Source organism: Cnephaeus nilssonii, assembly GCF_951640355.1.
Source record: "Cnephaeus nilssonii genome assembly, chromosome: 7".
Lineage (NCBI taxonomy): Eukaryota > Metazoa > Chordata > Mammalia > Chiroptera > Vespertilionidae > Cnephaeus > Cnephaeus nilssonii.
This window is the reverse complement of record NC_137078.1, coordinates 83,818,385-83,828,589: the sequence shown is the minus strand read 5'-3', so window position 1 is coordinate 83,828,589 and position 10,205 is coordinate 83,818,385. Positions and strand designations below refer to the sequence as shown.

At 47.6% G+C, this 10,205-nt stretch overlaps 1 protein-coding gene across 8 annotated transcripts in view; it reads right to left on the bottom strand.

Moving 5' to 3' along the window:
* Nucleotides 1-9,730: 9,730 nt before the first annotated feature.
* COL16A1 (collagen type XVI alpha 1 chain) overlaps nucleotides 9,731-10,205 on the bottom strand; it is a 48,675-nt gene continuing 48,200 nt past the window's right edge. For all 8 annotated transcript variants that reach the window (XM_079777982.1, XM_079777983.1, XM_079777978.1 and 5 more), the window contains one exon: nucleotides 9,731-10,048. In XM_079777982.1, coding sequence (XP_079634108.1) covers nucleotides 9,846-10,048 — 203 coding nt within the window. In that variant the 3' untranslated portion in view covers nucleotides 9,731-9,845. The remainder of the gene's footprint in view (nucleotides 10,049-10,205) is intronic.

Genomic DNA, 10,205 nt, shown 5'->3' with positions numbered 1-10,205 from the left:
AAATATATTTTATTGATTTTTTACAGAGAGGAAGGGAGAGGGACAGAGTTAGAAACATCAACGAGAGAGAGAAACATCCATCAGCTGCCTCTTGACTGGAATTGAGATGCTCTATCCACTGAGCCAAACTGGTCAGGGTTCACATTCTTCATTTCTGAGGAGAGAAACTGAGCTCCTAGAGCCAGAGGGGAGCTGGCTTATATAGACAGAAGTCCCTGCCCCTGGTTCCTGATTGGTCCATCCTCATGCAAATGAGGGCTCCAAATTCTCACGTTTGATTGATCTAAAAGGCACTGTCCTGATTGATCAGAATAGAGTTACTCTGATTCAGGGGAGCCACACAGCTCTGGATGGATGGGGAAACCCTCAATCCTTTTGGTTGAAATAGGATTCTAGGAAACCTTTTATGAGGGCTGGCTTTCTAACTGTATGACCTTGGGATGGCAGAAATACAGTACAGGCAGGCAGTTCAGTGCAGGCCTCTCTGAAGTGCAGTTTGCATAAGAGGCCCCTGTGCAGAAATGGCTGCTAGGCTCTGCTTTTTAAAATGAGTCCAGTTAGCCTCCAGGAGCCCTTCTTAGTAGGTATCTTTTTTTTAATAATAGAGTTCACAAATGGATGCCTAATTCTCAGCAGGGAAGTTTTGACGGGTCCCTAAAGCAGGTCAAATCCTGGTTACAAAGTGATTTTATTGTCCTGTACTTACTTACCACTTGGTGGTTCAGGCTCTACACTTGTTAGCACACTTATCTGATTAATTTGTTAAATTCTTCCATGTGGGCACAGATTGTGTCTGGGTTTGCTTGTCATTATATCCCCAGTACCTAACACAGTGCCTGACACTATATTTAAAAAAATAAAATAAACAAGTGAATATATTATGAGGTCTTATTCAATTCAGCCCATCTATCTATCTAGGCACTTTCTAAAATCACAGTGCAGGTTATGTTGCTTGCCCACTGGACAGCCTCTTCATCCCAGGGGTGGGGAACTTTTTTTCTGCCAAGGTACCAGTTGGATACTTAACGACATAATTTGTGGGCCATACAAAATTATCCACTTAAAAATTGGTCTGCTGTATTTGGTCAAACATGTAATTAACTCACCCCTAATGCCTTGGCAGGGCAAGACCAAATGATTTTGCAGGCCTTATACAGCCCTCGGGCCAGACGTTCCCCACTGCTGATCTACACCAAAATAAGCCCTAACCTCTTCATTCTGGCACTCCAAGTCCTTCACAGTCTGGCCCAACCTCACCTTTCCTATCTTATGTTTTACAGCCCTCGTCTTTCTTTCATTCTTGTACTATGTTCAGTTTCACCATTTGCTTGGAGTGAGAACCTTGATTTTACCACGTTCTAACTGTATGACCGTTGGGAAAGTTATTTAACCTCTCTGAATCTCAGTTTCCTCAGCTGCCAGATAAATATGTAGGGATTTGAAAAATGAGTTATTGCACCTGCCTTTGTCCAGACGTAGGTTCAAACCATTCCTTTTGCCAGAACAACATTCCTCCCATTGCCAGCACTTCAGAGCTCAGTTGCAATCCCATCGTCCACCTCACTCTCTCACATTCCCTCCAGCTCCAGTGTTAGCCACTCTCTTGCCTGCCTCTCTTTGCACTTGGTCCTGTCACTGTGCTATATTCCAGCCTGCCTTATATGAGTTCTCTCTGATATTTTTCTTAAAACCCATTCCTCTCCATCTAAGAAAATCCATCCCTTCTCTCAGGCCAAAAAACCTAGGAGCATTCTTGTGGAGCCTCTGTTTTTCCACATCTCCATTTGCTTGAGTTCAAAAATAGACCCACATCTGCTCTTTTCTCCCTATTTGCACGAATCCAAGATACCATCATCTGTGGCTGAATAGCCTCCTGACCAAAGTCCCTGCTTTCACTCTTTACTCCATACTCTATTCTTCATAGAGCAGCCTGAGTAATTGTCTTAAATGTAAATCAGATAATGTTATTCCTTGGATTAAATTCCCCCAGAGGCTTCCCTTAACCCTTAAGATAACATTTAAACACATCCTTATGGCCTTCATGACCCTCTATGACCAAGACCCTGCCTGAATCTCCAGCCTCACTTCCTGCCACTGCTGTCCCAGTTCACTCCAGCCATGCGTCCTGGTCTCCATCCCTGGGACATACCCACATCATCCCCACCTCCTGAGTTTCGGATCAGCTCCTCTCCCTGTCCGGAATGCTCTTCCCGTGGCTCTTCACTGGCAGGCTCCTCGCCATCCAGGTCTCAGTTCAGAGATCGCCTCCTTGGGGGGACATTCCTTGACACCACATCTAAAGTAGTTTTGTACTTGTCACTATTTGAATTGTCCTCGTTAGAGTTTACATGTATATTGTTGTTGTTTTAAGTAAATTACAGAGGTAGAAGAAGTAATTCCTAGAAGAAAGGGGCTTAGGAAACAAGTTATAGACATAAAGGAAGATCCATTGGAGCTTGGGAGTCAGGAAGCTAATGATAATGTGCCTGGAGAGTGGCGGGGGGGTGGGGGGGGAAAGAGGGGTGAGTGGAGGGCAGGGAGAGGGCGAGGGAAGGGAAAGGGATGGGCGCGCTCTAGGGAGGGAGAGCACTGGGTTGTCCTTTTCTTTTTCTTTTTCTTTTTTTTTTATTATTTTTTAAAAATAAATCTTTATTGTTCAGATTATTACAGGTGTTCCTCTTTTTTCGCCCCCCCCCCCCCGCATAGCTCCCCTCCACCTGATTCCCCACCCCATGCCCTTACCCCCCACCACTGTCTTCATCCATAGGTGTAAGACTTTTGTCCAATCTCTTCCCACACCCCTCAGACCCCCTTCCCCCTGAGAATTGTCAGTCCACTCCCTTTCTATGTCCCTGATTCCATTATATTCACCAGTCCATTCTGTTCTTCAGATTTTTTATTCACTTGATTTTTAGATTCACGTGTTGGTAGGTATGTATTTGATGTCTTTTTGTTGTTCATAATTTTTATCTTTACCTTTTTCTTCTTCTTCCTCTTCTTAAAGAATACCCTTCAGCATTTCATGTAATCCTGGTTTGGTGGTGATGAACTCCTTTAGCTTTTTCTTGTCTGTGAAGATTTTTATCTGACCTTCAATTCTGAATGATAGCTTTGCTGGGTAGAGTAATCTTGGTTGTAGGTTCTTGCTGTTCATCACTTTGAATATTTCTTGCCATTCCCGTCTGGCCTGCATAGTTTCTGTTGAGAAATCAACTGACAGTCGTATGGGTACTCCCTTGTAGGTAACTAACTGTTTTTCTCTTGCTGCTTTCAAGATTCTCTCTTTGTCTTTAGCCCTTGGCATTTTAATTATGATGTGTCTTGGTGTGGTCCTCTTTGGATTCTTCTTGTTTGGGGTTCTGTGCGCTTCCTGAACTTGTAAGTCTATTTCTTTCACCAGGTAGGGAAAGTTTTCTGTCATTATTTCTTCTAATAGGTTTTCAGTATCTTGCTCTCTCTTTTCTTCTGGCACCCCCAAAATTCTGATGTTGGTACGCTTAAAGTTGTCCCAGAGGCTCCTTACATTATCTTCATATTTTTGGATCCTTTTTTCTTTTTGTTTTTCTGGTTGGGTGTTTTTTGTTTCCTCATATTTCAGATCTTTGGTTTGATTCTTGGGGTACGTTGATCTACAGTTGAGTTTCTGTATGTTCTTTATTTCAGACAGTGTATGCTTAATTTCTGACTGGTCCTTTTCCATTTTTTTGGCATTCTCATTAAGGTCCTTGAAGGTCTCATCAAGTTTCTCAGCGGTTTTTAGAAGATTCTTGAGTAACCTTATAAATGTGGTTTTGAACTCTATGTCGTCCCATAGTTTGCTTTCCTCCATTTCTTTCATTCGTGACATGTTTCTGTGTCTCCGCATTTTGGCTGCTTCCCTGTGTTGATGGAGTGGCTTTGAGTGGTAGGTGACCTGTAGGGGCCAGTAGTTCAGCCTCCCAAATCACCTGAGGTGGACGGTCTTGGTACACCCCTTTGTGGGCTGAGTGCAAAGTCTTGGTGTAGTTAAGCCTTGATTGCTATTGGTACACTGGGAGGAATTGTCCTCCAGGCCAATTGGCTGTGGGGAACCACTGTGTTTATAATGGAAGAACTGCTGCGCTGGAGACACCCTTATGGTGCAGGACTTGTTTCAGTGGGGCTTTGGTGCTCACTGAGTCTGCCTCTTAAATGTGTCACTTATGGATGTGAGGAGTTGAAATCTGTGTCTCACACTGACCACTAGGTACAATGGCTTCTGGATCTCCATTGGGGTGCAGGTCAGCTACTGTCTGAGGCCACCCTGCAGGAGCTACAGCAAGAACTACAATCCTCTCCTCCCTGCTTGGGATTTGTAGATTATGGAGCTGTCTGAACCGGTTTGCAAGTTTGCTAGGTTAAGCGGCGATAGTGAAGGCCATTCTATGCAAAAGCCGCTGCTTGGAGCTTGGGTGAGTTTGTAGGTTGTGCGGGGCGGGGTCTCAGGGCGTCACTAGGCTAGGGCGTGGCAAACAGCAATGGCTGGCAGCCCGCCATCACACGCCTCTGACTGCGACCCTGCGTCTCGCACCCCAGCGCAGCAAACAATTATTCCTCCACGCAGCTCTGCAAGCAAGCCACCCTCACTTTCCGACCCGATGGCAGACAGTCCAGCTTCTCCCCGTAGGAGTTTGGGTCCTGCGTGTCTCCCCAGAAACTGGATTTCAGAGAAATCAGGAGCTTGTCTCCCTTCGGGTTGAAGAAAGCAATGCCCGCCACCAGCCGGGATCTGCCGCCAGCCCGTATCACGTGCACCCCCGTACCTCAGCTTTTCAGTCTTTGTGCACTGAATGCTCTTTTCTCTTTCCGTCTAGTTGTAGAACTTCCACTCAGCCAGCCCTCCTGTGGCTCTGGGTCAGGCGTCCTCAAACTACGGCCCACGGGCCACATGCGGGTGTTTTTGCCGTTTTGTTCTTTTACTTCAAAATAAAATATGTGCAGTGTGCATAGGAATTTGTTCATAGTTTTTTTTAAACTATAGTCTGGCCCTCCAACGATCTGAGAGACAGTGAACTGGCCCCCTGTTTAAAAAGTTTGAGGACCCCTGCTCTGGGTGATAGATGTTTTATCTTTTAGTTGTAGTTTTGAAATTGTTGTGCGAGGCGGCAGTTTAGGTGTTTACCTATGCTGCCATCTTGGGTTCCTCTTGTGTTGTCCTTTTCTTATTCCTCCTCTATCCCCAGCGCCTTGAACAGTTCCTGGCATGAATTCAATAAATATTAGCAGTTGTTATTCTGTATTGAATGCTTACTAGGTACCAGGCATTGTGCTAAGTACAATGTGTTGTTTCATTTTCACTGTATCCTTTGAGAAGATACTGTTACCGATTTATAATCAGGAGGCTGAGAGCGGCTAAGCGACTTCTCTACTACCAAAAAGATAAATGGAGGAGTCAGGATTTGAACTGAGGTCCACAATCTTTTGACTTCTCAGTCCTTAGTGTTTAGGAGGTCTTGTCTTCTTTACCTTTGTAAACCTGCCCGCCGCCCCCCCCACCCCCCCACCCCCGGCTCCTGAATAATAATAATAAAAAAAAAAAATAGGTGGAATCAAATGGCAAAATCTCAGAAAGAATTCCTGCAGTCTGGGATGAAGGTCAAGGAACATTTGTCGGCAGAGAGAAGTGACATGTGGCCTGCAAAGGGCCTGCAAAAGGGGATAATGCGACATGCACTCATTTTATTGTACAAACATATCAACCCACTGAGTTCCCACCACTTGCCAAGCTCTGTCTAGGTGCTGAAATTAAACTCCTATGAGAACTTCATGTCCCAGCTCCCTCTGCCCAGCGAAGGGCTCTTAGGAGAACGGCCTGTTGGATGACTGCTATTTGGGGGGCAAGGCATCCAAGTCATCTCTTGAGCTGTCAGAAACCAGCCAAAGCCAAGTCCAGGGCTCTGCCTCTGAGGACCTGCAGTGGGCCCAGGTGTGTTTATCTTGGAGAGGGCTGGATAAAAGGCAGCTCAGGGCCTTCCAAAGACTGAAAAACAATCAGCTCAGTTCCAGAACCTCAACTACCTGAAGCAGACAGAGGTGGGTGGCGAGGCTCCTGCTATTGTTTCTGCTCGAGCCAAAGAAGAACTCTTGGATTCCAGCCCTTTTCAGAGCACAGAGCAGTTTCCTGAGTTCATGGAAGCCCTGCGGTTGACCCATTAGAGGTGAGGCAGAGCTTGGTGCTGGAAGGCCCATCCACTGGAAAATGTCTCCTCCCCTAGAGACATCATTCCCCACAGGCATCCTGGCTCAGCACCAAGCTCCAGGATTGCTTAGGAGCAGGCAGCCTGACACTCACCTAATTATTATGGAATTAATTCTCTTTGATTCCAACAAGAGCCAGTCTGAAATTTAAATTCCAAGTGGATGCTGCGGATCAGAGGGTGATTTGCAGCTTTCCACAGAACCAACAGAAGAATGGGAACAGCAGACATGGCAATTTGGCCACACTCCCCTTTCATTACGGAATTCTATAATGGAATCTATCAATGCACACATTCCATTCCCGTAAACTATTCAGGACAACAACAGAAAGATCTAGTCGGGTAAGAGGCTAACAGACCAAATGTGAAGAGTCTAAATAGACTCTGTTGATGGGCAAATATGACCAAAAGGAAGATTTAAATTCCAGAAGGCATCGCGTTTTGGGATTTTCCTCTGCAGAATAAACCTGCAGCAGCCTTTCTTTGTCTTACAGAGCAGAGGGTTTCTCAGTCCATTCTTCACCCGGCCGTCAGTGAACTCCACCTTAGGTAACTCTGACTCGACGCACGGTCTCCCTGCTCACGGTCCGCATTCCACCCATACCCTGCACTGTCTCTCACCACTCAGCGTCCTGGACTCCATCATCTCCGGACCTTGGCACGTGCTGTCCCCTCTGCCTACATCCATCTCTGTCTAGACACACTTAGGTCCCTCGGCTCCGCGCTCCCCCAGTGCCTGGTACCGCCCCAGCATCCCACTCTGTTGTAATTGCTTGTTTAACTGTCTGCTCTCCCCATAGACATTGCGGGGGCAGCGACCATATCTGCCTCGGAATCCCCAGACAGTTCCTGGCACGAAGTAGAAAGAGGAAATGGACTCATCAAGTTAGACTTTGCCAATCTGAAGGATCTGTGCGTTGCCCTAAAAGCCCGGAATACCCTAAGACAGGAAGACGGAAGACGAGCAGGGGGACTGTGAGAAAGCTGCCTCAAAGGCGTGGAAGGCATGTGCCCCTCCTTCCTCTCTCTTCCGCTTACCCGGTTCCTGAACTTAACGAGCAAAATCCACGGACTGTTTTTTTGCTGACCACGGAAACAGAAGAGACTATAAATTCCGCTTTCCATCTGGTTCTTCACGGTCCAAGAAAATACAGCAATTTCAAACTCCAGGGAGATGAGCACTCAAATCATGAAAGCGTAAACCTAACCGTCATGGAATCTGACTCAAGAACCAAAGTGAAGAAAGCATCACTTATTCTGTCAGGATCGATGCCCGGGTGGCCCTCCGAGGGGCTGAGCTTGATGTTTTCTCACGCCGACGTTCCCCTCTGGCCTTCAAAGCCGTCCTGCCCGATGCAACAGCTGGTCCTTGCTTCTTTCTTTCTTTCTACTGGCTCCAGCGTGCTCTTTGTCATCAGTTAGCACTTCACGGTGTGGGCTGAGGGGGAAGCGGGCCTTCCAATGGGAGCACTTTCACATCTGTCCTCATCCACTGGCCAAAACTGGCTGCTCCTTCAAGGCAAAGGTGATGCGTTTGCTTCTTCATGGCTAATGTTAGAACCAGGGTTCACTGAGACTTGCTGGTGGGAGATAAAATAAGAATGGACTCCTCCGATACCTAAAAACCTCGGGCACGCTCAGGAGTAGGCCTGGTTTCATTCCCCTGGCCATGGCACTCCTCTGCTCCTGGCAGGAAAATAATGGGCAACGGTTCTGACAAGCCACCCCTAGGCGGGTCTCCTGGTATTTGGAGTCCAACCAGAGAAGGGAATTTTCAGAGCTGCTGGCAACACCAGCTCTGGAGAGATTTGACAGCCAGTTTGAAGGCTTCAGCCAATTTGGATCAGCATCTGGACCCTCAGTACATTTCTGAACCTGCTCTGAGATCCTTTTGAAGTTTACCCAACTTGGATAAACCTTCCGGGAAGCTGGGGCCAGCAACAAGACATTCTTTGGAAGTCCCTCTGGATGTGCCCTGTTGCTTTCTCACACGGCCGCCCGCCCAGGACGAGAGGTCTGAAAAGTAGAGAACGAGAAGCTTGAGATGGAATCCTATATAATAAAAGCCTAATATGCTAAGTGTCCGGTCGTCCAGTGACAGGTCATCCATTCAACCAATCCAAGTGTAATGTACTAATAATATGCTAAGGCTGCTCAACCGCTTGCTATGATATGCACTGACCACCAAGGGGCTAATGCTCCAACTGGTAAGTTAGTGGGACTGAGCAAGACAGGACCAGACACGCCCTGGAGCCCTCCTGTGGTCCCTCCCTGGCTCCAATTGTGCACTGGTGGAGTCCCTCGACCTGGCCTGCACCCTCTCTCAATCCGGGACCCCTCGAAGGATGTCGGAGAGCTGGTTTTGGCCTGATCCCACAAGCCACTCCCTCGGGAGGACGCCAGACACAGGGCTTACAGCTGTTGAGCACTGATGCGGCATGAGCCTCTTCCGATTGGGACTGATTGGGTGCGAGCCTGTGGCAGGCACAGTGGGGCCGGGATGAGCAGGAGCAGCAGGTAGGGGCTGCAGGCGGTATTGGACTGTGGGTTTTGGCCTGATCCCCGCAGGCCACCCAGAGACACCCCACCAGTGCATGAATTCATGCACCGGGCCTCTAGTGTTTCTATAATATTCAACTTGCTTCCTTTCTTTTTCTCTCTAGCCTTTTTACATATGGAGGAGACAGGAGATAGATCACCAGACTCCCAGCAGACTTTGAGGACCATAAGCTTAGATTTGATCGTGGCCTGCCCATGACCACTTTGTATTGATGCAGCCTGTTTCTGAAGGCCGAGGCTAAGATGTCCGGGAAAGCATCACATGTTAGGTTAACCAAGGATGCCATTTGCAGTCCAGGAGAGCTGGTGACAGGGCCATACATCAGTACAGGCAGGAGGTCTCATCTCATTTCCCAGAGAAGCATTCCCTGGTTGCCTAGGCCAGGGGCTGGAGCCAAGCTTCCCTCCTGTTTTGCAGGCTTTCTAATCACAGAATTACTGGAGCAGCAAGAAGAAACTGTACTTGGAGGTGCTGCCAGGCAGATGAACAGCCTTCAGCATTGGGTGGCATTTCCCAAGGTGCAACCTGCATTAGCTTTGGGTCACGCTCAAGAAATGAAAAGGGTAGGTGAGGTACCAAACACTGTTTTCTTTAGAAAAGCAACTAGGGAGGGGCCTTTTTGAGCTGGGATTGGGGTCTTCAATCCTGCTTTGCCTCACTAGTAGGGAGAGGCCGAGCGATGCCCCTTCTCTGACTCCGAGAAGTGTGCTGTGAGGGACAGGACACAAGTCCAGAGGACCAAGGGATGGTTCGGAGCAGCTGGAGAGGAGAGCTGAGCTGGGGCACCGTGACAGCAGCATCCCACAACTCCACTGGGTTGACCACAGACAGTGAGGGAAATGCCCTTTGTGACTCTGGAACCAAATGACCAAGGAGGATGACAGGGGGTCAGCTGCAGCACCAGAGAAACCCCGCTGAAAGTGAGACTACACATCACTTTATTTTTTATTTATTGATAAAAAAATATTAATAGCAATTAAAAACTCAGAACATTCACAACCCATCACAGAGTCTTATAAGTTTAGCCATTTTTTCCCCATGGAGTCCTTCATCTAACGGAGATGGTGATTTCAGCCAAAAGGCCCCTTCATGCTTTTCATGGGTGGGTACTGCTGCTCCATTGGCATGGCCCCAAAGCAGTCCGAGGGGTTACAGTGGCCAGTCTTGCCCGGCTGGCCCATGGGGCCTGGCGGGCCAGGGATGCCAGGAATGCCTTGTTGGCCCATCGGTCCAGTTGCACCCATCTTGCCATACCCTGGAGGACCTTGAGGACCTAGAGAGGGAAGTCAGAAAAGAAAAATCAGGAGATCCAGACTACAGGAAAGAATAATGGCTGTTGTCAAAAACACCTTACATTTGATGAATACATCTCAGGTTAAAACATGTTCTCATGAGACCTGATCAGACCCTTACATTAATTTAACAACAAC